This window comes from Rhinopithecus roxellana, chromosome 15 (assembly GCF_007565055.1).
Source record: "Rhinopithecus roxellana isolate Shanxi Qingling chromosome 15, ASM756505v1, whole genome shotgun sequence".
Taxonomy (NCBI): Eukaryota; Metazoa; Chordata; class Mammalia; order Primates; family Cercopithecidae; genus Rhinopithecus; species Rhinopithecus roxellana.
This window is the reverse complement of record NC_044563.1, coordinates 17589972-17616607: the sequence shown is the minus strand read 5'-3', so window position 1 is coordinate 17616607 and position 26636 is coordinate 17589972. Positions and strand designations below refer to the sequence as shown.

General features: G+C 44.6%; 1 protein-coding gene and 1 pseudogene across 8 annotated transcripts in view; one reads left to right on the top strand and one right to left on the bottom strand.

Annotated features, from left to right (window-relative positions):
• ATG13 (autophagy related 13) overlaps window positions 1-26636 on the bottom strand; it is a 62184-nt gene that overhangs the window by 31879 nt on the left and 3669 nt on the right. For 4 of the 8 annotated variants that reach the window (XR_748814.2, XR_748813.1, XM_010371073.2 and 1 more), the window contains exons 2-3: window positions 15015-15070; window positions 114-195 (exon numbers count right to left, since the gene is read on the bottom strand). Coding sequence is in view for 6 of the 8 variants with exons in the window: in XM_010371073.2 (XP_010369375.1) it covers window positions 114-182 (69 nt within the window). In the remaining 2 variants the exon portion in view is untranslated. Of the gene's footprint in view, window positions 1-113; window positions 196-15014; window positions 15071-23197; window positions 23359-26636 lie in introns of all 8 variants that reach the window. The other 4 variants (XM_030918450.1, XM_030918449.1, XM_030918451.1 and 1 more) reach the window with 3 other exon arrangements.
• Window positions 5547-6426, top strand: LOC115893624 (annotated as a pseudogene).

The following is a 26636-nucleotide window of genomic DNA, read 5'->3' as shown; positions in this document are numbered from 1 at the left end:
AAATGGGCAAGCTGCAAGCTGTTATGCTACTTTCCAAAGAGAGTTGTTCGCAAAAGGCAGAAGCACGGAAGTTATTTCTAACACTTCTGGGCTCACGAGAATGGACATATTACCTTGAGGGCAAAAAATTTAATAAACTTGTCCAGATCCTTTCTGTCCTGGGAATTGAGATCAGTTTCCATTGCCTATAGGAATCTAAAAAAAAAAAAAAAAAAAAAGTGAAAACAACATGACTAATATCTTTAAAAAGGCATTGATACATCAAAGCATACAGAGATGGTATTGTCTACTAGCCTAGGAATAATCATGTGGGAGTGGGAGGAAAAAAAATTTCCTTTAACTAAAGATACCAAAGTGAAAAACACTGAGATACTATCTCTTGAGGAAAATAGATTTCACAAAGACTTATATCTAGGAACCTAAAAAATGAATGAGAACATTTTACCTGATTCTGAAACTTTAAGCTTTAAATAAAATTATCCATTCAAAATTATTTCATCATCCAGCAGATTTAGGACTACATTTTAATGAGACATAAACTTTGCTAAACACACGAGTTAATTTATCTTCCTTCAAAGTCCACTAAATCAATTTAACTTTGGGGAGTTACGGGCTTTTGAGAATCTATTGACAAAAGCCCTTTCTCCAGAAAAATATATACATACAGGAATGTTTGCATATAATTTCATGGGGATTCATGGATTTCACGAAACACACCATAAATGCCCTCCCTGGCTGGCCGCTATGGGTCATGCCTGTAATCCCAACACATTGGGAGGCCAAGGCAGGAGGACTGCTTGAGCCATGGAATCTGGACCAGCTTGGGCAAGACCAACATGGTGAGACCCCATCTCATATTTTAAAAAGAAAAAAAACAAAGGCCCTCCCAGGTTGAAATGATTTGAGATGATAGAAAGGATGCATTTAGAGAGAGACAAGCATGAACAAAGAGGCATAAACAACAGAGAGCAAATTAGGTTTAGAAATAATAAGTATTCCAGTTTTCCAAAGGATTAAGTATAGATGGAAAATGTTAATGGACGTCCTGGGCCAGCAGATAAAATGGACTCCCGCAGCTGAGCGGTGTGCCATGTTTAAAACAGAACAAGATGGCCATAGCTGGGGGACCAAGTAGTCATGTACGCTTTGTTCTCAAAAACATGTATAAAAGTAGCACAGGACCTCCCTTTTTATAATCAAGCCGAACATGTTGGAGCTGTTGATCCCAAGCTAAATTGGGCAAGAACCCCCAACCCCCAACCCCTGAACTCCCTCAATCAGCCGTCTGAAACAAATGTCTGAGAGACTTCTGGTTTTGGGCTTGGAAACTCACCCTTTCTGGTTCAGGGCTCAGCTGTATCAACCAATCAGAACTCGGCTATGCTGACCAACCAGAACTAAGCAAGTTTCAATCCTTCCTTTGCATAAATAGAACTGACTCTGAACCCAGGCACTATAAAACCTGCACCCCTCCCTTTGTTCTGCCAGTTTGCAAACTGTTCACTGGGATAAAGTCTCTTTCCCCCAAATTCCTTTGCAGAGAACTTTTGTTCACAGGAAGTAATACAGTGTTGGGGTCAGACCATGAGCATCTTGAATACAATCAGCATCTAGAAGCCAGATCTGCACCTAGTGTAGAAGACAAGGGAGCTCACCCAAGGCTTTTGACAAGAGGACGTGACACAACCAGAGTGGTAACAACATCCTGAATGTTGCTTCAGAAAGACAGCTTTGGCCGGGCACAGTGGCTCACGCCTGTAATCCCAGCACTTTGGGAGACCAAGGCGGGTGGATCGCGAGGTCAGGAGATCGAGACCATCCTGACTAACATGGTGAAATCCCGACTCTACTAAAAATACAAAAATTAGCCGGGCGAGGTGGCGGGCGCCTGTAGTCCCTGCTACTCGGGAGGCTGAGGCAGGAGAATGGCGTGAGCGCGGGAGGCGGAGCTTGCAGTGAGCCAAGATCGCGCCACTGCACTACAGCCTGGGCAAAAGAGCTAGACTCTCTCTCAAAAAAAAAAAAAAAAAAAATAGAAAGACAGCTTTATGGGCATAATGCAGAACACTTTTGAGTATGAAAAGTGGGGAAATCAGTTAAGTCCTTGGCAATTTTAATTAAGGATTGTGATCAAGGCCAAAACTCTAGCACAGGCATGATTGGGCGAAATTTTAGAGAAGCTGAAGGCCAGGCGTGGTGGCTCACGCCTGTTATCCCAGCACTTTGGAAGGCCAAGGCGGGTGGATCACCTGAGGTTGGGAGTCTGAGATCAGCCTGGCCAACACGGTGAAACCCGGTCTCTACTAAAAATGCAAAAATTAGCTGGGCGTGGTGGCACACACCTGTAATACCAGCTATTCGGGAGGCTAAGGCAAGAGAATTGCTTGAACCCGGGAGGCAGAGGTTGCAGTGGGCCCAGACTGCGCCACTGCACTCCAGCCTGGGTGGCAGAGTGAGACTCCATCTCAAAAAAAAACCAAAAAACAAAAAACAAAAATCAAACAAAAAAAAAACCCCACAAAAATAAAAAAACAAGGAAGAGTTGATAAGATTTAATGACTGACTTAAGAAACAGGATAAAGGAGTGGCAGAGTTTTAAATGTGGATAACTGAGAGGTTAGAGTTTCATTTAACAAAAACAGGGAAGCCAGATTGGGAAAAGATTTTAAGGAAAAGAACAAACAAAAGGAGAACTGAAAGAGGAAATAATGTGTACATGTTAAATTTTTTTTTGGCCGGGGACGGTGGCGCACACCTGTAATCCCAACAGTTTGGGAGGTTGAGGCAGGTGGATCACTTTAGACCAGGAGTTGGAGACCAGCCTGGACAACATGGCACAACCTGTCTCTACTTAAAATACAAAAAAATTTAGCCAGGCATGGTGGCGCATGCCTGTAGTCCCAGCTACTCGGGAGGATGATGTGGGAGAATGGCCTGAGCCCTGGAGGTCAAGGCTGCAGTGAGCCATGGCTGCTCCACTGCACTCCAGCCTGGGCAACAGGAGTAAAACTCTGTCTCAAAAAAAAAAAAGAAAAAACAAATTCAGGTGTAACTTAGATGCATTGAAATGCACAAATCTTGGGTGTACAGGTCAATAAATATTTTTATATGTATACACCCATATAACCACAATCCAGATGCAGTTATAGAACATATCCAATATTCTGGAAGGCTCCATTACACCCCTCTCAGTCTATAAATCCACCAAAAGGAAATAATTACTGATCTCTATCACCACAGATTAGTTTGGGCTGTTTTGAAATTCTTACAAATATAATCAATAATAGTAACTCTCTTGTGTGGGGCTTTTATTCAACATTATGTCTGTAATACAATTCATCTATACTGTTGGATGTAGCAGCAGCTTATTCTTTTTCATTGCTTCATAGTACCCTATCTCATGAATATAACATAATATTAAAAATAAATTCTAGGCTGGGAACAGTGGCTCACGCCTGTAATCCCAGCACTTTCGGACGCCGAGGCGGGTGGATCACGCGGTCAGGAGTTCAAGATCAGCCTGGCCAAGACGGTGAAACCCCTTCTCTACTAAAAACACAAAAATTGGCTGCAATCCCAGCTACCCAGGAGGCTGAGGCAGAGAACTGCTTGAACCCAGGAGACAGAAGTTGTAGTGAGCTGAGATCACGCCACTGCACTCCAGCCTGGGAAATGGAGCAAGACTCCGTCTTAAATAAATAAACAAATAAATAAAATTCTACTGATGATAAACATTTGGGTTGTTTCCTGTTTTTAGCTATCATATTTTTGTATATGTCTTTTGGTGGATGTAAACATTCACTGCTATCAGAGGCAAAGCCAGGAATGTTAATGGTGGGTCACTGAGTATACGGTACATATGTTTAGCTTAAATAGACACTGCCAGAAAGGTTTAAAGTATCTGTACCAGTTCACAGTCCCAGCAGCAGTGTTTGAGTGTTCCAGCTGCTATAAATCTATATACCACTTGGTAATACTTACTCTTTAATTTCAGCCATTCTGGTAAAGATAGTAGTATCTGGTAGTATCTCATCTAATCTGCATTTCCCTGATGACTGAAATTTCCCCTATTAGCACCTTTTCATATGCTTATTAGCAATTTGGATATCCTATTTTATTACTGTATTTTTTAATTTTGTGAGACAAAATATTGCTCTGTTGCCTAGGCTGGAGTGCAGTGGCATGATCATAGCTCACTGCGGCCTCAATCATCCAGGCTCAGGCGATCCTCCTGCCTCGGCCTTCAAGTAGCTGGAACCACAGGCTACAGCTAAGATATCCTCTTTTGTGAAGTGCTAGTTTAAGCCTTTTGCCCATTTTTACCACTGGGTTTTCTTTTTCTTACTGGAGTTTTAAACATATATTCTGGATACAAGTACTTCGTTGGATATACATACTGCAAATATCTTCTCCCAGTGGTGGCTTGCCTTTCTGATGGAACCTATTTTTAATTTATTTTTATTTATTTATTTATTTATTTTTGAGACAGAGTCTCGCTCTGTCGCCCAGGCTGGAGTGCAGTGGCGTGATCCCCACTCACTGCAAGCTCCACCCCACTGGGTTCACACCATTCTCCGGCCTCAGCCTCCCGAGTAGCTGGGACCACAGGTGCCCGCCACCATGCCCAGCTATTTTTTTTTTGTATTTTTAGTAGAGATGGGGTTTCACTGTGTTTGCCAGGATGGTCTCGATCTCCTGACCATCTGGGATTACAGGCGTGAGTCACTGCGCCTGACCTATTTTTCTTTTTTTTTTTTTTGAGACGGAGTCTCACTCTGTTGCCCAGGCTGGAGCACAGTGGCCGGATCTCAGCTCACTGCAAGCTCCGCCTCCCGGGTTTAGGCCATTCTCCTGCCTCAGCCTCCCGAGTAGCTGGGACTACAGGCGCCCACCACCTCACCCGGCTAGTTTTTTGTATTTTTTTAGTAGAGACGGGGTTTCACCATGTTAGCCAGGATGGTCTCGAACTCCTGACCTCGTGATCCGCCCGTCTCGGCTTCCCAAAGTGCTGGGATTACAGGCTTGAGCCATCACGCCTGGCCGTTTTTTGTATTTTTTAGTAGAGATGGGGTTTCACCGTGTTAGCCAGGATGGTCTCGATCTCCTGACCTCGTGATCCGCCCGTCTCGGCCTCCCAAAGTGCTGGGATTACAGGCTTGAGCCACCGCGCCCGGCCTTCATTTTTTAAAAAGAGACTGAATATACTAACAGACAACGGCTATGAAGCCATTCTTAGATTAACAAGAATTCTGGACAGAAATATAATTAACCATTAATCAGGCTGCACTTTGACCCACTTCCTTGTAACCGTTTGCATCCCTACTGTTCTATAGCTAGGCTCCCTGATGTTAGAATCATAAGACTTTTGTTTAAGAATTGCTTAAGTACACAGGCACAGTGGCTTATGCCTGTAATCCCAGTACTTTGGGGGGCCAAGGTGGAAGAATCACTTCAGTCCAAAAGTTCGAGACCAGCCTGGGCAACATGGTGAATCACCATCTCTAGAAAAAATATATATATATTCTTCTTCTCCGAGAAAACACCAAATGGCGGATGACGCCGGTGCAGCGGGGGGGCCTGGAGGCCCTGGTGGCCCTGGGATGGGGAACCCCGGTGGCTTCCGCGGAGGTTTCGGCAGTGGTATCCGGGGCCGGGATCACGGCCGTGTACGCAGTCGGGGCCGAGGCCGTGGAGCTCGCGGAGGCAAGGCCGAGGATAAGGAGTGGATGCCCGTCACCAAGCTGGGCCACTTGGTCAAGGACATGAAGATCAAGTCCCTGGAGGAGATCTACCTCTTCTCTCTGCCCATTAAGGAATCTGAGATCATTGACTTTTTCTTGGGGGCCTCTCTCAAAGACGAGGTTTTGAAGATTATGCCGGCGCAGAAGCAGACCCGTGCTGGCCAGCGCACCAGGTTCAGGCCTTTGTTGCTATCGGGGACTACAATGGCCACGTCGGCCTGGGTGTTAAGTGCTCCAAGGAGATGGCCACCGCCATCCGTGGGGCCATCATCCTGGCCAAACTCTCCATTGTCCCAGTGCGCAGAGGCTACTGGGGGAACAAGATCGGCAAGCCCCACACCGTCCCTTGCAAGGTGACAGGCCGCTGCGGCTCTGTGCTGGTACGCCTCATCCCTGCACCCAGGGGCACTGGCATCCTCTCAGCGCCTGTGCCCAAGAAGCTGCTCATGATGGCTGGTATTGATGACTGCTACACCTCAGCCCGGGGCTGCACTGCCACACTGGGCAACTTCGCCAAGGCCACCTTTGATGCCATCTCTAAGACCTACAGCTACCTGACCCCGACCTCTGGAAGGAGACTGTGTTTACCAAGTATCCCTATCAGGAATTCACTGACCACCTTGTCAAGACCCACACCAGAGTCTCCGTGCAGCGGACCCAGGCTCCAGCTGTGGCTACAACATAGGCTTTTTATATAAGAAAAATAAAATGAATTAAGCCTGTTACTAAAAAAAAAAAAAAAAAGAAAAGAAAAAAAAATATAAAAATTAGCAGGGCATGGTAGTCCCAGTTACTCAGGAGGCTGAGATAGGAGGATCACTTGACCCTGGGAGGCAGAGATTGCAGTGAGCCGAGATTGTGCTACTACACTCCAACCTGGTTGACAGAGCAAGACCCTATCAAAAAAAAAAAAATAATAATTGCATAAGCAGATCCTGAAGTACAGCAGAATAGCTGACACCAAACAGTTTAAAGACCCCCACAGAGAAACCAAACCAGTGTAAGAATATAGCTTCTTCATCTCTCTGTGCCATGACTTTACCCTGCATACTCTGACCAATCAATGATCTCCACACTTCAGACCACTCTCGAACTCTTAAATTCAAACTCTACCCCCAAACTCCCCGGGGAGGCGGATTTGAGGCTTCCCCGTTTCCTCTTTGGGTAGCCCTACAATTAAACCTCTTTCTCTGTTGCAATCCAGTGTTTTGGCATACTCGCTGCACAAAATGAACAATGGACCTATTACAGTTACAGCTAAACAATATATATATAAAGACAGAATTCTGGCCGGGCGCGGTGGCTCAAGCCTGTAATCCCAGCACTTTGGGAGGCCGAGACGGGCGGATCACGAGGTCAGGAGTTCGAGACCATCCTGGCTAACATGGTGAAACCCCGTCTCTACTAAAAAAAATACAAAAAGCTAGCCGGGCGCGGTGGCTGGTGCCTGTAGTCCCAGCTACTCGGGAGGCTGAGGCAGGAGAATGGCGTAAACCCGGGAGGTGGAGCTTGCAGTGAGCTGAGATCCGGCCACTGCACTCCAGCCCGGGAGACAGAGCGAGACTCCGTCTAAAAAAAAAAAAAAAAAAAAAAAAAAAGGACAGAATTCTGACCCACAATCTGAAGCAACCAGCACAAGAAGCCATCCTACTATCTACACTAATGAAGTCAGACTATCTCTAGCAACGAGTCCAGGAAGCCAACAATAACCACTATAACAATAGGCTCAATTCACAATAGCCAAGATATAGAATCACCCTAAATGTCTGACAACGAAGATAAGGAAAATGTGGAAGCCAGGCGTGGTGGCTCACGCCTATAATCCCAGCACTTTGGGAGGCCAAGGCAGGCGGATCATGAGGTCAGGAGTTAGAGATCAGCCTGGCCAACAGAGTAAAACCCCTTCTCTACTAAAAATACAAAAAATTAGCCAGACATGGTGGCGGGCGCCTGTAGTCCCAGCTACTCGGGAGGCCGAGGCAGGAGAATCACTTGAACCCAGGAGGCAGAGGTTGCAGTGAGCCGAGATCGCACCACTGCACTCCAGCCAGAGCAACAGAGTGAGACTCCTTCTCTTTTTTTTTTTTTTTTTTGTTTTTGAGACGAAGTCTCGCTGTGTCGCCCAGGCTGGAGTGCAGTGGCTGGATCTCAGCTCACTGCAAGCTCCGCCTCCCGGGTTCACGCCATTCTCCCGCCTCAGCCTCTGGAGTAGATGGGACTACAGGCGCCCGCCACCACGTCCGGCTAATTTTTTTGTATTTTTTTTTTTTAGTAGAGACGGGGTTTCACCATGTTAGCCAGGATGGTCTTGATCTCCTGACCTCGTGATCCACCCATCTCGGCCTCCCAAAGTGCTGGGATTACAGGCTTGAGCCACCGTGCCCGGCCCCTGAGACTCCTTCTCAAAAAAAAAAAAAAAAAATTAGCCAACTGTGGTGGCACACACCTGTAGACAAGGCTACTTGGAAGGCTGAGGCAGGAGAATGGCTTGAACTCGGGAGGCAGAAGTTGCCAATACCACAACATTGCACTCCAGCTTGGGTGACAGAGTGAGACTCTGTCTCAAAAAAAAAAAAAAAAAAAAGGAATATATGTATCATGGAAATTACCAACAGAAAAAGAGTAAAATCCTGTCATTTGCAGCAACATGAATGAACCTGGAGAGCATTATGTTAAGTGAAATAAGCTAAGCATGGAAAGACAAATACTGCATGATCTCACTCATGTGGAATCTAAGATGTTGTTATTAAAGTAGTAGAGAGTAGAACAGGAGTTACCAGAGGATGGGGAAGTAGGGTGTAGAATGACGGTGAGAAATTTGTCAACAGGTACAAGTCCACAGTTAGAGAGGAAGATTAAGTTCTGATGTTCTACATCATAGCTGAATGACTAGAGTTAACAATAATGTATATTTCAAAATAGCAAAAGAGAGGTTTTTTTGTTTTGTTTTATTTTTTGACAAACAAACAAAACGCTCTGTCACCCCGGCTGGAGTGCAATGGTGCGATATTGGCTTACTGCAACCTCTGATTCCTGGGTTCAAGCGATTCTGGTGCCTTAGCCTCCCTGAGTAGCTGGGATTACAGGCTTGCGCCATCTTGCCCAGTTGATTTTTGTATTTTTAGTAGAGACAGGGTTATGCCACGTTGGCTAGGCTGGTTTTGAACTCCCGGACTCAAGCAATTCACCTGCCTCAGCCTCCCAAAGTGCTGGGATTACAGACATGAGCCACCTCGCCCAGCCAAAAAGAGGTTTTTAAATGTTCTCATCACAAAGAAACAATAAATGTTTAAGGTGACGAATATGCTAATTATCCTGAATAGGTCACGATACAATTTAGACATGCATCAAAACATGAACCCCACAGATATGTATAATTATTATGTACCAATCATAAATTAAAAATGAAAACAAAAAACCACTGGCCCGAAAGAGCTAGGACTTAATACCCTACCATTTTGGTCCCCATGGCCTCCAACTTAGGACCAACTGAAGAAAGCCAAATATGCACCTCCTAACCAATCACACAGCATGCTCTGCTTCTAGTCAGGCTGCCTCTCACTGCCCTATGCCAGGAGCCTCCAATTAGGGCAAACCTGAAACCTTCCGCTTTCCCCCCCAACTATAAAGCTTTCCCATTCCTCTGTCCGCTTCTGAGTCTCTGCCAAATGCAAATGGTAACAGCTGACTCTTTTGCTCTGAACAGCCTTTGCTTGTTCTCATCTGGGTGCTCTTTATTTCCATATTAAAAATAGCTTTGATGCACTTTGGGAAGCTGAGGCAGGCAGTTCACTTGAGGTCAGGAATTTGAGACCATCCTGGCCAACATGGCGAAACCTTGTCTCTACCAAAAAATACAAAAATTAGCCAGGCGTGGTTGTGCACACCTCTAATCCCAGCTGCTCGGGAGGCTTAGGCAAGAGAATCACTTGAACCCGGGAAAAACATTATTTTTTTGAACATAAAAAAGTGCTAACCATCAAACGAAAGATTAATTATTAAAATTAAGAGAAAAGAAAATAAATTTTTGCTGATCTGCAAATCATGAAGATATTCTCCTATATTTTCTCATAGAAACGTTTTGTTTTATTGCACCACTGCATCCCATCCTGGGCAGCAGAGTGAGACTCCATCTCAAAATAGATAAATAAAAATAGCTGAGTTGTAGCTCTCAACAAACAATATGTTGAAAGTATACAATACGATTTAACATACTTATGTACGGTAAAACCATCACCAAAAACAAAATAGTGAACCCCAATAGTTCCCAAAAGTTTCTTCATGCCTCCTTTTAGCCACTCCTTAATACTCATCCTTAGGCAACCACTGATCCTTAATCTGCAGTTGGTAGAATTCTTTATCAATGGCTGGATGCAGTGGCTCACGCCTGTAATCCCAGAACTTTGGGAGGCCGAGGCAGGCTGATCACAAGGTCAAGAGATCAAGACCAGACTAGCCAACATGGTGAAACGCTGTCTCTACTAAAAATACAAAAATTAGCTGGGTGTGTTGGTGCATGCCTATAGTCCCAGCTACTCAGGAGGCTGAGTCAGGAGGACTCCTGAACCTGGGAGGCGGAGGTTGCAGTGAGCTGAGATCGTGCCACTGTATACCAGCCTGGGCGACAGACTCCGTCTCAAAAAAAAAAAAAAAAAAAGAAAACTAAACTAAATTAAAAGAAAAAAAGAATCCAATCCCAGCACTTTGGGAGGCCGAGGCGGGTGGATCACAAGATCAGATCGAGACCATACTGGCCAACATGGTGAAACCCCGTCTCCGCTAAAAAAAAAAAAAAAAAAAAAAAATTAGCTGGGTGTGGTGGCACATGCCTGTAATCCCAGCTACTCAGGAGGCTGAGGCAAGAGAATCTCTTGAACCTGGGAGGTGGAGACTGCAGTGAGCCGAGATTGCGCCACTGCACTCCAGCCTAGCGATAGAGCGAGACTCTGTCTCAAAATAAAATAAAATAAAATAAAATTAAATTAAACTAAAAAATAAATAAATTCCAGGCAAAGTCAGCTGAGAAAATAGGTTAAGTGATTTCAAAAAGGTGATCAGAGGCCTGCTGGCACTTTCAGCAAAGAGTCTAGTCACTGATAGTGGCAAATGGTGATCCTGTACCAAAGTCCAGGATTCCAATATTCAGGCTTAGGAAACTAAAAAATTTCTTTCATTTATTTGTGGTCTTAATGAAGTAAAAGAAACTAATTTTATTAATTCAATCAAGGTTTTGGGGACAACACAAATTACAAGAGACTGTTTATACAGCACATATATATACATTTTTGAAACAGGGTCTCACACTGTTGCCGGGGCTGGAGTGTAGTGGCATAATCATAGCTCACTGTAACCTGGAACTCCTGGTCTCAAGCAATCCTCCTATCTAAGCCTCTCGAGTAGCTGGGACTATAAACTCGCACCACCATGCGCAGCTAATTAAAAAAAACTTTTGGCCAAGCATGGTGGCTCACACCTGTAATCACAACACTTTGGGAGGCAAAGGTGGGCGGATCACCTAAGGTCAGGAATTCAAGACCAGCCTGACCAACATGGCGAAATACCGTCTTTACTAAAAATACAAAATTAGCCGGGTGCAGTGGCGGGTGACTGTAATCCCAGCTACTCAGGAGGCTGAGGCATGAGAATTACTTGAATACAGGAGGTAGAGGTTGCAGTGAGCCAAGATTGCACCATTGCACTCCAGCCTAGGCAACAAGAGCAAAATTCCATCTCTAAAAAAATAAATAAAATTTTGGGGGGCTGGGTGCAGTGGCTCACGCTTGTAATCCCAGCACTTTGGGAGGCTGAGGTTGGTGGATCATGAGGTCAGGAGTTCTAGACCAGCCTGACCAACATGGTGAAGCCTCATCTCCACCAAAAAATACAAAAATTAGCCAGGCATGGTGGCAGGTGCCTGTAATCCCAGCTACTCAGGAAGCTGAGGCAGGAGAAGAGCTTGAACCCAAGAGGTGGAGGTTGCAGCAAGCTGAGATCCTACCCTTGCACTCCAGCCTGGGCGACAGAGCAAGACCCTGTCACCAAAAACAAAAAATTTTTTTTTTTTTTTTTTTTTTTTTTTTTTGGTGACAGGGTCTTGCTCTGTCGCCCAGGCTGGTCTCAAACTGCTTGCCTCAACTGATCCTCCCACCCCCATCTCCCAAAGCACTGGGATTATAGTTGTGAGCCACTGTGCTAGGCCCATGATTCCAATTTTTGAGAAAGTAGAGAGAAAGAGATGTGTCAAGTATAAGGATGTTATCTTTCCTAAAAAGATACTGTTTTGGGAAGTAAAATAGTACCAGATGGTTACCTGGTATCACCCCACACTATAAATTTCACATATCATTCTCTACCACAGGGGCAAATGGTTTGGTGGTTCTACTGCCAAAAGTCTATAGAGGCACCTGACAACGTTATGTATTTGACTTTCTTCTCTTCAGACTTTGCAGACTACTTACTGCCACAATTCTTGTTATGGCCAAAATGACTGTCTACATTAAGGGTGGAGACTCCTTGATAGTATAGGTTTTAAGGCCACACATCAGCTGCTAGGAGACTAAGCCAAAGAAAAAGAGCTTTTAGGTTACCACTTACTTCAAATCAAGGCCACTTCACCTTTGAGTATTCTAGTCTCTCATTTACTGTGCAACTTTTCTGCAAGTTCTTTAAATTTCTTGCCTCTTTCCTGCTAATATGCTGAATATGTAAGTTCACGTGAGCTGCTTACTATCTTGTTATTAAAATTTTCTGTCCTAGGGATATAACCCAATTACTATGTATATTTTCAGGTTTTCACAAAAAATTTATGTAGTTCCCATTCATGAATAATTGATTAAATGTATCATGTCACTGTTTCTAAAATGCCTTCATCAGTTAAAAAAAAATTATACTCTATAATGTTCCCACAAATATTGCTATCCCTTTAAACTTCATCTACACTTATTGTCCCATGACTTGATACTTACAGGTTTTCTTGTCTTAGAAGTAATCTCATTTAATTAAGACCTTTCTTCATGACAAGACAGTTGAGTAATAACAAAAACTATTTATTGAACTTTAAATAGCAATTTCAATTTTGCAACATCTCTGCACATCACTTTTGCAAATAGAAATTGCTAACAAATAACACTTTGAGGTTCCCAAAGTGTAAGAGAACATGTATAGACTTGTATCAGACTAAATGCTTTTTTGTTTTTGTTGTGAGACAAGGTCTTGTTCTGTCATCCAGGCTGGAGTGCAGTGGTGCCATCATAACTCACTGCAAGCCTGGACCTCCTGGGCCCAAGTGATCCTCCCATCTCAGCCTCTCGAGTAGCTGAGACCACAGGTATGTGTCACTACACCCAGCTAATTTTTTAATTTTTTGCAGAAACCTGGGGGGTGGGTCGGGTGTCTCCGTTTGTTCCCCATGCTGGTCTCGAACTCCTGGTCTCAAATGATCCTCTCACCTCAGCCTCCCAAAGTGCTGGGATTATAGTTGTGAGCCATGGCACCCAGACCAGACTAAATGTTTTTGAACAATTACCAAAAAAACAAATTATCCCATTGTTAGATAATGCCTATAGATAATCACTGACTTCCAAATGCTGGACAGAAGATTCTATCACACTACTTAAGTGCAAAAGGTAATAATAAACGAATGGAAAACAACATTTAACTGGATAAGCAGGTTCTCTACATCTTTTGCTTACTTTTGTACTGAAATTCTAATTTTAAATAAAGAAATAGGCCAGCCTGGTGGTTCAAACCTAAAATCCCAGCACTTTGGAAGCCCGAAGTGGACAGATTGCTTGAGCCAGGAGTTTGAAACTACAGTGAGCTATGACTGCACCACTGCACTCCAAATTAGGTAACAGAGTGAGACCCTGTCATTCATTAATTTATACTTACATACATACGTACAGGGTTCTACTTAAATAGGCAGATAAAAAAGACATTTAGGCCGGGCGCGGTGGCTCAAGCCTGTAATCCCAGCACTTTGGGAGGCCGAGACGGGTGGATCACGAGGTCAGGAGATCGAGACCATCCTGGCTAATACGGTGAAACCCCGTCTCTACTAAAAAATACAAAAAACTAGCCGGGCGACGAGGCGGGCGCCTGTAGTCCCAGCTACTGGGGAGGCTGAGACAGGAGAATGGCGTGAATCCGGGAGGCGGAGCTTGCAGTGAGCTGAGAGCTGGCCACTGCACTGCAGCCTGGGCGGCAGAGCAAGACTCCGTCTCAAAAAAAAAAAAAAAAAAAAAGACATTTAAACTATCTTCCTAATTCTCAATTAAAAGCACAGACATAAAAAAGCTATAAATAAAACCCAAAGACAGAAGAAGAAATAACAAATCAAAGATGTCGCAAACTATTGGAAAATAAAAAGTGAACAGGCTGGGCGTGGTGGCTTACACACGTAATCCCAACAATTTGGAAGGCCAAGGTGGGATGACCTCTTGAGCCTAGGAGTTTGAGATCAGCCTGGACAACACGGAGAAACTCTGTCTCTACAAAAAAAAAAAAAATTAGCCAAGTGTGGTGGCATGCACCTGTGGTCCCAGCTACTTGGCAGGCCAAGGCAGGAGAATCACTTGAGCCCAGGAGTTCAAGACCAGCCAGGGAACATAGTGACACTTTGTTTCTGCAAAAAAAGTAAGTAGCCAGGCATGGTGGCATGCACCTGTAGTGCCAGCCACTGGGGAGGCTGAGGTAGGCAGACTGCTTAAGCTGGAAGGTCAAGGCTGCAGCGAGCCGTGATTGCACCACTCCACTGCACTCTAGTCTGGGTGACAGAGTGAGACCCTGTCTCCAAAAAAAAAAAAAAAGCCTCTAATTTCTTGCCAGGGCCAAGCCTAAGTCTCCCTATCAGCTTTCTGGATGTAGCAAGCAGAATGATAAATCAGGTAAACTGATTTTACCATATTTGTCTCCATTTGGCCTTTGTAACTGGTCTACTCACTCACCACGAAACACACAAGCGGTGTTTGTTATTCTGAATCTGGAGCCTTCCCTGAACCTCAGCTACCGAGAACCTCCAGTCTGGAACCATTACAGGGTTCTTGGTTCAAATCAGTTCACTTCCTGTTCCAACTTCATTTCATTCTCAGGCTGCTGCTGCTTCTGCATTGTTAAAACAGTTAAAATTCCTCCTCTAGGTTTCCTTCTCCCAAAAACGTAGAGAATCTCTCCTTCTCTACTTTTCCGGTTCTATTCTTACATGTTTATATCCATTTTATTCCTTTACTATAATTTTATATGGCTTAAAAAGAAGTGGGGCCTGGTTGCACATACCTGTAGTACCAGCTACTCAGGAGGTTGAGGCAGGAGAATCACTTGAGTCCAAGATGCTGTGGAGAAATATGATCATGCCTGTGAATATCACTGTACAACAGCCTGGGCAACAGAGGCATGTAACAATTCTGCCTGTTACTTAGTATCTTTGGGACGACAGAGCCTTAGGAGACCAAAAATAAAATAAATAAACAAAACAGAATAGATATATGTAGTCACCCTGTCATGTTTAACCAGAAATTTGTAATCAGTCAAAAGTTCCTGATATTATGGAGCTTGTATTCTAATAAGGGGGAAACTGACAATAAAAATAATTAAAATATGTTTGAAAGTAGTAAGTGCTTATTAAGATTAAGCAGGGTTGGCCAGGCGCAGTGGCTCATGTCTGTATTCCCAGCACTTTGGGAGGCCAAAGCGGGTGGATCACCTGAGGTTGGGAGTTTGAGACCAGCGTGACCAACATGGAGAAACTCCGTCTCTACTAAAAATACAAAAATTAGCCAGGCTTGATGGCGGGCTCCTGGAATCCCAGCTACTTGGGAAGCTGAGGCAGGAGAATGGCTTCAACCCGGGAAGCAGAGGTTGCAGTGAGCAGAGACTGTGCCATTGCACTCCAGCCTGGCAACAAGACTGAGACTCTGTCTCGAAAAAAAAGAAAACAAAAAAACCTCCTTATGAATACAAACAGATGAATCTTACATAATACAAAGTGAAAGCAGACACAAAAATACACACTATGAGTGTGACTGCATCTATACCATGCTCTAGAAAAGGTAAATGTAGTCTCTTGTGATAGAAAACAGATCAGTATCAGACAGGTGCAGTGGTTCACACCTGTAATCCCAGCACTTTGGAAGCTGAGGTGGGTGGGGCACCTGAAGTCAGGAATTCAAGACCAGCCTAGCCCACATGGTGAAACCCCTTCTCTCCTAAAAATACAAAAATTAGCCAGGCATGGTGGCACACATCTGTAGTCCCAGCTGCTTGGAAGGCTGAGGTGGGAGGCTCTCTTGAGCCCAGGAGGAGGAGGTTGTAGTGAGCCAAGATCACATCACCGCACAGACACTCCAGCCTGGGTGACGGAGCGAGACTCCGCCTCCCAAAAAAAAAAAAAGAAAACATCAATATTACTTGGGGCTGGGAGTGGAGGTAGAAATGGTAGGAGAAAAGTTCTACTGATAGGAATTTCCATGTTTTGATTGTGGTGGTGATTATAAGACTTCCACATTTGCCAAAACTTGTCAAACTGTGAATTTATAATGGATATAATTTATTGTATGTCAATTACACCTCAATCAAGTAGATTTTTAACAAGGATTGCTCAGGTTGCTGTGTAGAGAACAGACTGTTAGATGTATATGGAACTAATCTAATATTAACAATGAACAGTTAACCAATTAATATTTCCTTGATTCTAAAAATGAATCCCAAATTCAGTTTTTCTGAGTAACAGTTCCTGGTAAATTAACAACATGGCTTTCACATTTGTATAATGCCTACTTCTACTTACACAAAGTCTATAAGCAGTAACCTCAAAACTATTACAGAAATAATAGAATGTTTTGTCTGCAATTAAAAAAAAAAACAAGGCCGGGTGCAGTGGCTCACGCCTGTAATCCCAGCACTTTGGGAGGCCGAGGTGGGTGGATCACGAGGTCAGGAGATTGAGACCATCCTGGCGAACACGGTGAAACCCTGTCTCTACTAAAACTACAAAAAAAAAAAAAAAAAATTAGCCGGGCATGGTGGTGGGCGCCTGTAGTCCCAGCTACTCGGTAGGATGAGGCAGGAGAATGGCATGAACCCGGGAGGCAGAGGTTGCAGTGAGCCGAGATCATAGCACTGCACTCCAGCCTAGGCGACAAGAGCGAGACTCTGTCTCAAAAAAAAAAAACCTACTTCCTGACAAATACTCAACACTTTGGAGGCTTAAAACGCAGGGTTTTGTTTTTGGGTTTTTTTTTTTGAGACAGAGTCTCACTCTGTCGCCCAGGCTGGTATGCAGTGGCGCAATCTCACTGCAATCTCCACCTGCCAGATTCAGGTGATTCTCCTGCCTAAGCCTCCTGAGTAGCTGAGACCAGAGGCACATGCCACCACGCCAGCTTATTTTTGTATTTTTAGTGGAGATGGGGTTTCACCATGTTGGCCAAGGTGATCTAGAACTCCTGACCTCAGGCGATCTGCCCACCTTGGTCTCCCAAATGCTGGGATTACAGGCGTGAGCTACTAGGCCTGGCCAAAATGCTTTTATTTCCTGCCTTTTTTTTGTTTTTGTTTTTGAGACAAGGTCTCAATCCTTTGTTCAGGCTGGAGTGCAGTGGCCCGATCACTAATCACTGCAGCCTCAACCTGCCGGACTCAGGTGAGTCTCCCACTTCAGCCTCTGGAGTAGCTGGGACTACTAGCATGCCACCACACTCAGCTAATTTTTTGTATTTTTTTGTAGACATGGGGCTTTGCTTTGTTGCCCAGGCTGGTTGTGAACTCCTGGGCTCAAGCAATCCTCCCATCTCAGTCTCCCAAACTGCTGGGGATTGCAGGGATCAGCCACTGCACTTGGCCTTAAAAATGCTTTTAAACGCTGGGCGGGGTGGCTCACGCCTGTAATCCCAGCACTTTGGGAGGCCGAGGCGGGCGGATCACGAGGTCTGAAGATAGAGACCATCCTGGCTAACATGGTGAAACCCCGACTCTACTAAAAATACAAAAAATTAGCTGGACGTGGTGGCAGGCGCCTGTAGTCCCAGCTACTTGGGAGGCTGAGGCAGGAGAATGGCGTGAACCCAGGAGGCAGAGCTTGCAGTGAGCCGAGATCGTGCCACTGCACTCCAGCCTGGGCGACAGAGCCAGACTCTGTCTCAAAAAAAAAAAAAAAAACGCTTTTAAATTCAGGCCAGGCATGGTGGCTCACGCCTGTAATACCAGTGCTTTGGGAAGCTGAAGCGGGCAGATCACCTGAGGTCAGGAGTTCGAGACCAGCCTGATGAACATGGAGAAAACCAATCTCTACTAAAAAAAAAAAAAAAAAAAAAAAAAAAAAAAAAATTAGCCGTGCATGGTGGCACATGCCTGTAATCTCAGCTACTTGTGAGGCTGAGGCAGGAGAATCGCTTGAGCCCAGGAGGCGGAGGTCATGGTGAGCCGAGATCACGCCGTTGCACTCCAGCCTGGGCAACAAGAGCAAAACTCCTTCTCAAAAAAAAAAAAAAAGCTTCTAAACTCATGTTTATCATGTCAGAACATGTAGGTTTTGAAAGCATTAAAATTAAGTTTATAATTTTACATTTCTCTTTATTTATTTTTTAAGACAGAGTCTTGCTCTGTCACCCTGGATGGAGTGCAGTGGTGCGATCTCAGCTCACTGCAACCTCTGCCTCCCAAGTTTGTGATTCTCTGGCCTCAGCCTCCCAAGTAGCTGGGATTATAGGCACCCGCCGTCATACCCGGCTAATTTTTGTATTTTTGTAGAGATGGAATTTCAACATGTGAGCCGAGATCGCGCCACTGCACTCTAGCCTGGGCGACAGAGCCAGACTCCGTCTCAAAAAAAAAAAAAAAAGATCACCTCAGGTGATCTTCCCACTGCGGCCTCCCACAGTGCTGAGATTACAGGCGTGAGCCACCACACCTGGCCCGGGCTAATTTTTTTTTTTTTTTTTTTTTGAGACGGAGTCTTGCTCTGTCGCCCTGGCTGAAGCGCAGTGGCCGGATCTCAGCTCACTGCAAGCTCCGCCTCCCGGGTATACGCCATTCTCCTGCCTCAGCCTCCCGAGTAGCTGGGACTACAGGCACCCGCCACGTCGCCCGGCTAGTATTTTGTATTTTTAGTAGAGATGGGGTTTCACCGTGTTAGCCAGGATGGTCTCGATCTCCTGACCTCGTGATCCGCCCGTCTCAGCCTCCCAAAGTGCTGGGATTACAGGCTTGAGCCACTGCACCCGGCCTAATTTTCTTATTTTTAGTAGAGATGAGGTTTTGCCATGTTGGCTAGGCTGGTCTCGAACTCCTGGCCTCAAGTGATCCATCCGCCTCGGATTCTGACAGTGCTGGGATTACAGGATTACTATACCCAGTCTTATTTCCTAAGCTAACAGTGGAAGAGCAGAGACAATCCTTTCCTGACATAGTCCTTTTTTTCTATAGCAAACGTTCACATCTTCCTCCTAATACTTTGGCTTCAAAGGTAACTGTGCAATAAATGAAGATGGGAAAACACTTCTTTATAGTATAATGCAATAAGTAAATGTAAGAAAAATAGCAGACTTAGAAAATGACAATTTTGTAACCATTATAGGAATAACTGGTTCAAGCAAGTCACCAAGGAACGCTAAAATTTCTCGGTGAAACTTTCTTTATAAATGAGATATTTACACAATCTATGGGAACACAGGTCACTACTTATTAATTACAAAGAGAATCCTGGTGGACACAATCTTAACAAAGTCGTCAAAGATAACATACTGATATTGGGGCTCAGAAATCAATATCCAGGCAGGGCGTGGTAGTTCATGCCTGTAATCCCAGCACTTTGGGAGGCTGAGGCGGGTGGATCACCTGAAGTCAGAAGTTTGACATCAGCCTGGCCAACATGGTGAAACCCTGTCTCTACTCAAAAAATAAGCCAGGCGTGGTGGTATATGGAGGCTGAGGCAGGAGAATCACTTGAACCCAGGAGGTGGAGGTTGCAGTGAGCTGAGGCTGCGCCACTGCACTCCAGCCCGGGCAATAAGAGCAAAACTTTTGTCTCAAAAAACAAAAGAAATCAATATCCCCTATGCTCAACCAAAGAAACCTCAAGGTATCTCTGATACCTCACTCCATCCACACACCTTCTCTTCCAAAGCATACAGTAGCTTAAGTTCCTTTATGCGCCTAAAATACAGACCCTCCCAAAGGAACAACTGTTTTTCTTCTGTATGCTGTGACACCAAGAATGTAACCACACCTAAATGGACTCTTTTACAAGATAATGTACAAGTTAATCTCTGTTCCCTGATCCATTCATTCTCCCTAGTAATCCCCTCGGCAGAATTCCTCTTCTCCAGGTTTCCATAACTTGTTTTGCCAGAATGGTATATAACCTTCTGAACCACCTGGGGAGATAAGCAATCACTGTGATAAATTTGTATGCCTTGGACAGCTCAGTGACTCATGCCTATAATCTCAATACTTTAGGACCCCGAGGCAGGAGGACAGCTTGAGCTCAGGAATTCAAGATCAGGCTGGGTAACACTTATCTACAAAAATACAAAAAATGGGCTGGGTGTGGTGATGCTCGCCTATAGTCCCAGCTACTCAGGAGGCTGATGTGGGAGGATCACTCGAACTCAGGAGGTTATGGCTGCAGTGAGCTGTGATCATGTCACTGCAACTCTAGCCTGGGTGACAAAGCAAAACCCTGTATCAAAAAGAAAGAAAGGAAAGAAAAAAAGGAAAGAAGGAAAGAAAGGAAGAAAGCAAGAAAGAAAGAAAGGAAGGAAGAAAGAAAGAAAGAAAGAAAGAGGATGCTATAGCAAAAGTACCTTAGGGAAAAAAAATCTGTATGCCTTTTTTTCCAATTCATATGCCTTTTGTGAGTTGGTTTTTATTTTTTGGTAGCAACACGATCTTGTATGTTGTCCAGGGTGGTCTGGAACTCCTGGCTTCAAGTGATCCTCTCATCTTGGCCCCCTAAAGTGTTGGAATTAGGAACCTGGCCTTGTGCATGAGGTGATTATCTTTTGGAGACAAGGTCTTGCTCTGTTGCTTAGGCTGCGATGCGGTAACATGATCAGGGCTCACTGTAGCCTTGAGCTCCCAGGCTCAAGCAATCCTCCCACTTCAGCTGGGACTACAGGTACACAACACCACGCCCAGGTAATTTTTTATTTTTTTGTACAGATAGAAACTCACTATGTTGCTCAGGCTGGTCTCAAACTCTTGCACTCAGGCAACCCTCTCACCTCAGCCTCCCAAAGTGCTAGGATTACAGCACGAGCAATCATGCCCAGTCAATGAGCTAACGAGCTGATTTTTTCAAGGGTGAAGGGGAACTTTCACCTCGGCCTGGACAACAACTGAAGAAACTGATGTCCCATCCCTTCTGATGTGATGTATTACTTACATAGCTTTCTTGCTAAAACTGTATAACCTGAAACTAACCATGAGGAAGTGACTGGACAAGCTCAAATTGAAAGACAGGACATTTAATAATATCATCGGATCGTCACTCTTCAAAAACGTCACTGTTATAAAAGACCAAAAAAAGAAAAATCTGAAGAACCATTTTAGATTAAAGGAGAATAAAGTATGATAACTAAATGCAAAGCTAAAGCTTGATTCTGGACTGGTTCCTGGATTTTCTAAAAAGTTTGTTAACGACAGTATTGAAACAACTGGAAACATTTGAACCCAACTGTATGCTAAGTAACAGTATTGCATCAATATTAAATTTCCTGAAAGTGGCTGCTTACAGTGGCTCAGGCCTGTAATTCCAGCACTTTGGCAGGCTGAGGCGTGTGAACACTTGAGGTCAAGAGTTCCAGACCAGCCTGGCCACCATGGTGAAACACTTTCTCTACTAAAAATACAAAAATGAGCCGGGTGTGGTGACGCATGCCTGTAGTCCCAACTACTCAGGGGCTGAGGCAGGAGAATCGTTTGAACCCGGGAGGTGGAGGTTGCAGGGAGCCGAGACTGCGCCACTCTACTCCAGCCTGGGCGACAGAGCAAGACTACATCTCAAAAAAAAAAAAAAAAATTTTCGAATTTGATAAAATTACATTTTAGTCCACACTCTTATTAATAAGAGATATAAGTAACATCTCTCAAGGGTTCAGAAAAAAAAAATGAGTGTGTAAACACAATGCAAAAATAATAGTTACACAATATATAGGAGAAAGAAATGAAGTAACGTGGTAAAGAGTGAACAATGTGCAAATCTAAGGCAAGAGTACATAAAAATTCACTGTAATATTCTTCCAACTTTTCTGTCGATTTGAATTTAAAAAAATCAAATTAACAAAAAAACTAGTTGTCAGCCGGGCGCGATTGCTCAGGCCTGTAATCCCAGCACTTTGGGATGCCAAGGCGGGCAGATCATCTGAGGTCAGGAATTCGAGACCAGCCTGGCCAACACGGTGAAACCCCACTTCTACTAAAAATACAAAAATTAGCTGGGTGTGGTGGTGCACACCTGTAATCCCAGCTACTTGGGAGGCTGAGGCAGGAGAACTGCTTGAACCTAGGAGGCGGAGGTTGCAGTGAGCCAAGATCACGCCACTGCATTCCAGCCTAGGTGACAGGGACAGATTCCATCTCAAAACAAAACAAAACAAAAAACAAAACTAGTTGCCATTATATAGTCCATAATACAGTGGAGAAAAACTTTCACCCAGCATAAAGGTCTTCTAAAATTAGGTCTCTTTCTTTATGGACGTACTTCAAATACATTTTTCTTTTTTTCTTTTTTTTGAGACGGAGTCTCGCTCTGTCACCCAGACTGGAGTGCAGTGGCGCGATCTCGGCTTACTGCAAGCTCTGCCTCCCAGGTTCACGCCATTCTCCTGCCTCAGCCTCCCGAGTAGCTGGGACCACAGGTGCCCACCACCACGCCTGGCTAATTTTTTGTGAATTTAATAGAAATGGGGTTTCACCGTATTAGCCCAGACAGTCTCCTGACCTCGTGACCCGCCCGCCTCGGTCTCCCAAAGTGCTGGGATTACAGGTGTGAGCCACTGTGCTTGGCCCAAATACTCTTTTTCAAACAGATAGAATGATGACTCTAGCTGTACTTCCAAGATTTCATTACAGCATATCCTTGCCTTAGAATGAAAGTGGCACTTGAACCACGGCCAGTCCACTACAGCCAAATCTAAAATAAATATACACATACAGTGTATATAAACAAAATTGCACCCCAAAGATGACAGAGTTTTGTCAGTTTTGTCACAGCTTGTGAATTCTGTTCACCAAGTGTTGGAATCTAATCTGCGGTGCCCCTAAAATAGCACGTACAAGTTTTGGATATGAAAAAGAGAAAAGAGAAAAATATACATTATAAAAGCAGAACATACATGTATCAGTTTTTGGATACTAAATGACAACCTTGTTTCTCCCTTTTGAATCAGCAGACACCATGGATTATATTTTTTTCCCCTTAAGTAGTGAGCAGTTTGCGTGTACAGAGAAAATGGACTTACAAAAACTTGCAGCAGTAGTTTCTTCTTGCTTTAAAATTTCGTTTTTGCCGGGTGAGGTGGCTCACGCCTGTAGTTCCAGCACTTTGGGAGGCCGAGGAGGGCGGATCACGAGGTCAGGAGATGGAGAACATCCTGGCTAACACGGTGAAATCCCGTCTCCACTAAAAATACAAAAAATCAGCCGGGCGTCATGGCGGGCGCCTGTAGTTCCAGCTACTTGGGAGGCTGAGGCAGGAGAATGGCGTGAACCCTGGAGGCGGAGCTTGCAGTGGGCCGAGATCGCGCCACTGCACTCCAGCCTGGGCAACAGAACGAGACTCCGTCTCAAAAAAAAAAAAAATTCGTTTTTGGTTTAGATTGTGAATGCATGAAGTAAGGGAGTGAATCAGTTTCTTGTTTACATTTTTTCACCTTTTAAACAACAAAAAATTCTTTAAATATTTTAATGCATTCTTGGCCGGGCACGGTGGCTCACGCCTGTAATCCCAGCACTTTGGGAGGCCGAAGCGGGCGGATCACAAGGTCGGGAGATGGAGATCATCCTGGCTAACACAGTGAAACCCCGTCTCTACTAAAAATGCAAAATTAGCTGGGTGTGCTGGCGAGCGCCCGTAGTCCCAGCTACTCGGGAGGCTGAGGCAGGAGAATGGCGTGAACCTGGGAGGCGGAGCTTGCAGTGAGCCGAGCGGAGCTTGCAGTGAGCCGAGATTGCACCACTGCACTCCAGCCTGGGCGACAAAGACAGACTCCATCTCAAAAACAGAAAACAAAAAACAAAAAATATGTATTTTAATGCATTCTTTTGAAGAGGCAGATGTTTGGTAATTTTATGGCTCCCAGAGCATATATTCAATTGGTGCATGTTGTGGGAGGGGGAAACGGAAATTAAATGAAAACATATGGCTTTGGTCATGTCAATCTGTAAGACACATCAGTAAAAGGGTTATTACGCTCGGTTGGTTTTGTTTTTTTTTGTTTTGCGTTTTGTTTTTTGGTGATGTGGCTTAAATGCAATAGTTTCTTTTTTGGGACGTATTTCACCTATTAAAGACTAGAAGGGTACACACAAAGTTTTTTTTAATTCCATAGATAAGATACATTAAAAATGAAATCTTCTGATGTTTTGTAGCTGTAACTAAATTATGGTATAAATGCGCACTATTGTGAAAAGGAGCAAAGTGGTTTTGGGTTTTTGTTGTTTGTTTGTTTTGCTTTGTTTTTTTCTTTTTCAGATGGAGTCTCCGCTCTGTCACCCAGGCTGGAGTGCAGTGGCGCGATCTTGGCTCACTGCAAGCTCCGCCTCCTGGGTTCATGCCATTCTCCTGACTCAGCCTCCTGAGTAGCTGGGACTACAGGCGCCCGCTACCATGCCCGGCTTTTTTTTTTTTTTGTATTTTTAGTAGAGACGGCGGTTTCACCGTGTTAGCCAGGATGGTCTCGATCTCCTGACCTTGTGATCCGCCCGCCTCGGCCTCCCAAAGTGCTGGGATTACAGGCATGAGACACCGCGCCTGGCCTTTGCTTTGTTTTTTAACAGATTAAAATGTTTCTGGATTAAAAAAAAGAATGAAGGTGGCAAAGACTTTAATGCATTAAGCCATGATAAACATGAGTGAGACCAGGCGCGGAGGCTCATGCCTGTAATCCTAGCACTTTGGGAGGCTGAGACAGGTGGATTGCTTTAGTCCAGAAGTTCAAGACCACCTTGGGCAATATGGCGAAACCCCATCTCTACCAAAAATACAAAAAGTAGCTGAGTGTGGTGGAATGTGCCTGTAGTCCCAGCTACTCAGCAGGCTGAGGCAGGACAATCCCCTCAACCCAGGAGGCAGAGGTTGCAGTGAGCCAAGATCACATCATTGCACTCCAGCCTGAGCAACAGAGCAAGACTTTGGAAAAAAAAAAAAAAAAAAAAAAAAAAAAAATCTCTGAAGCAGGCCATGTACAGTGGCTCATGTCTGTAATCACAGCACTTTGGGAGGCTGAAGCAGGTGGATTACCTGAGGACAGAAGTTCAAGACCAGCCTGACCACCATGGTAAAACCCTGTCTCTACTAAAAATACAAAAAATTAGCCAGGTGTGGAGGCAGGCACCTGTAATCCCAGCTCCATGGGAGGCTGAGGCAAGAGAATCGCTTGAACCTGGGAGACAGAGGTTGCAGTAAGCTGAGATTGCTTCACTGCACTCCAGCCTGGGCAACAGAGCAAAACTCCATCTCCAAAAAAAAAAAAAAAAAAAATCTTAAGTAGCCTTTCATCAACAGGGTGGACTGAACTAATGCTGTCAGTCCCCCCCTCACTACAAACACATAAAGATGTAGATAAAATGACAATAAAAATGTTCTGACACACAGCTGAACTAGAAAAACGGGAGATATCCCAGATTCCATACAGAGTACAATGAAAGCTACAGATGTAAGAGAAATCTGATGCCAGGGAACTGAGGCCTACAAGGGACAAGGGTCAGGTCCTTTTGACAAACATATGAGAGTAAGAATAGGGTTGGGAGATATGACCTTAACCTTATAGGCAGGTAAAAGCACTGTACCCTGCATAAAGCCCCAAAGCCAAGTGCTCCTTTCCTTGATCACAGATGCTCAAAGAATCCTGGAGAAGCCACAAAGAGGTCTGCCATCTATCATGGCAACGTTGAGAGGTGGGCAAGTTGCTCTCAAAACATTAAAAGCACAAGTCAGAAGAGCACATAAATGTAAGATCCATAACCAAACTACCTACACGCATAAGGAAATGAAAACCCAAGATATTAACCTAAAACTTAGTTTAGACACACTGAAACCCCAAGAAACAGACAGAAACAAGACTGAATAGCTTGGGAGAAGCTTTCACAGCTCTGAATCCACAGCCTACTGCCAGTACACACCCGTAACTCTTCCCCCCCACTCTTAAGTAGACAAATTCATCCTTTTATAAACTACAGACTTCATGTAAAAAGAAAGTATCAACAACTCAAAATAATAAGCAAATATGGCTGGGCGCGGTGGCTCATGTCTATAATTCCAGCACTTTGGGAGGCCGAGGTGGGTGGATCACTAGGTCAGGAGTTGGAGACCAGCCTGACCAACATAGAGAAACCCCGCCTCTACTAAAAATACAAAAATTAGCCGGGCGTGATGGTACACACCTGTAACCCCAGTTACTCAGGAGGATGAGGCAGGAGAATCGCTTAAACCTGGGAGGCAGAGGTTGCAGGGAGCTGAGATTACGCCACTACACTCCAGCCTGGGCAACAGAGCAAGACTCTGTATTAAAAAAAAAAAAGAGGCCGGGCGCAGTGGCTCAAGCCTGTAATCCCAGCACTTTGGGAGGCCGAGACGGGCGGATCACGAGGTCAGGAGATCGAGACCATCCTGGCTAACACGGTGAAACCCTGTCTCTACTAAAAAAATACAAAAAACTAGCCAGGCGTGGTGGTGGGCGC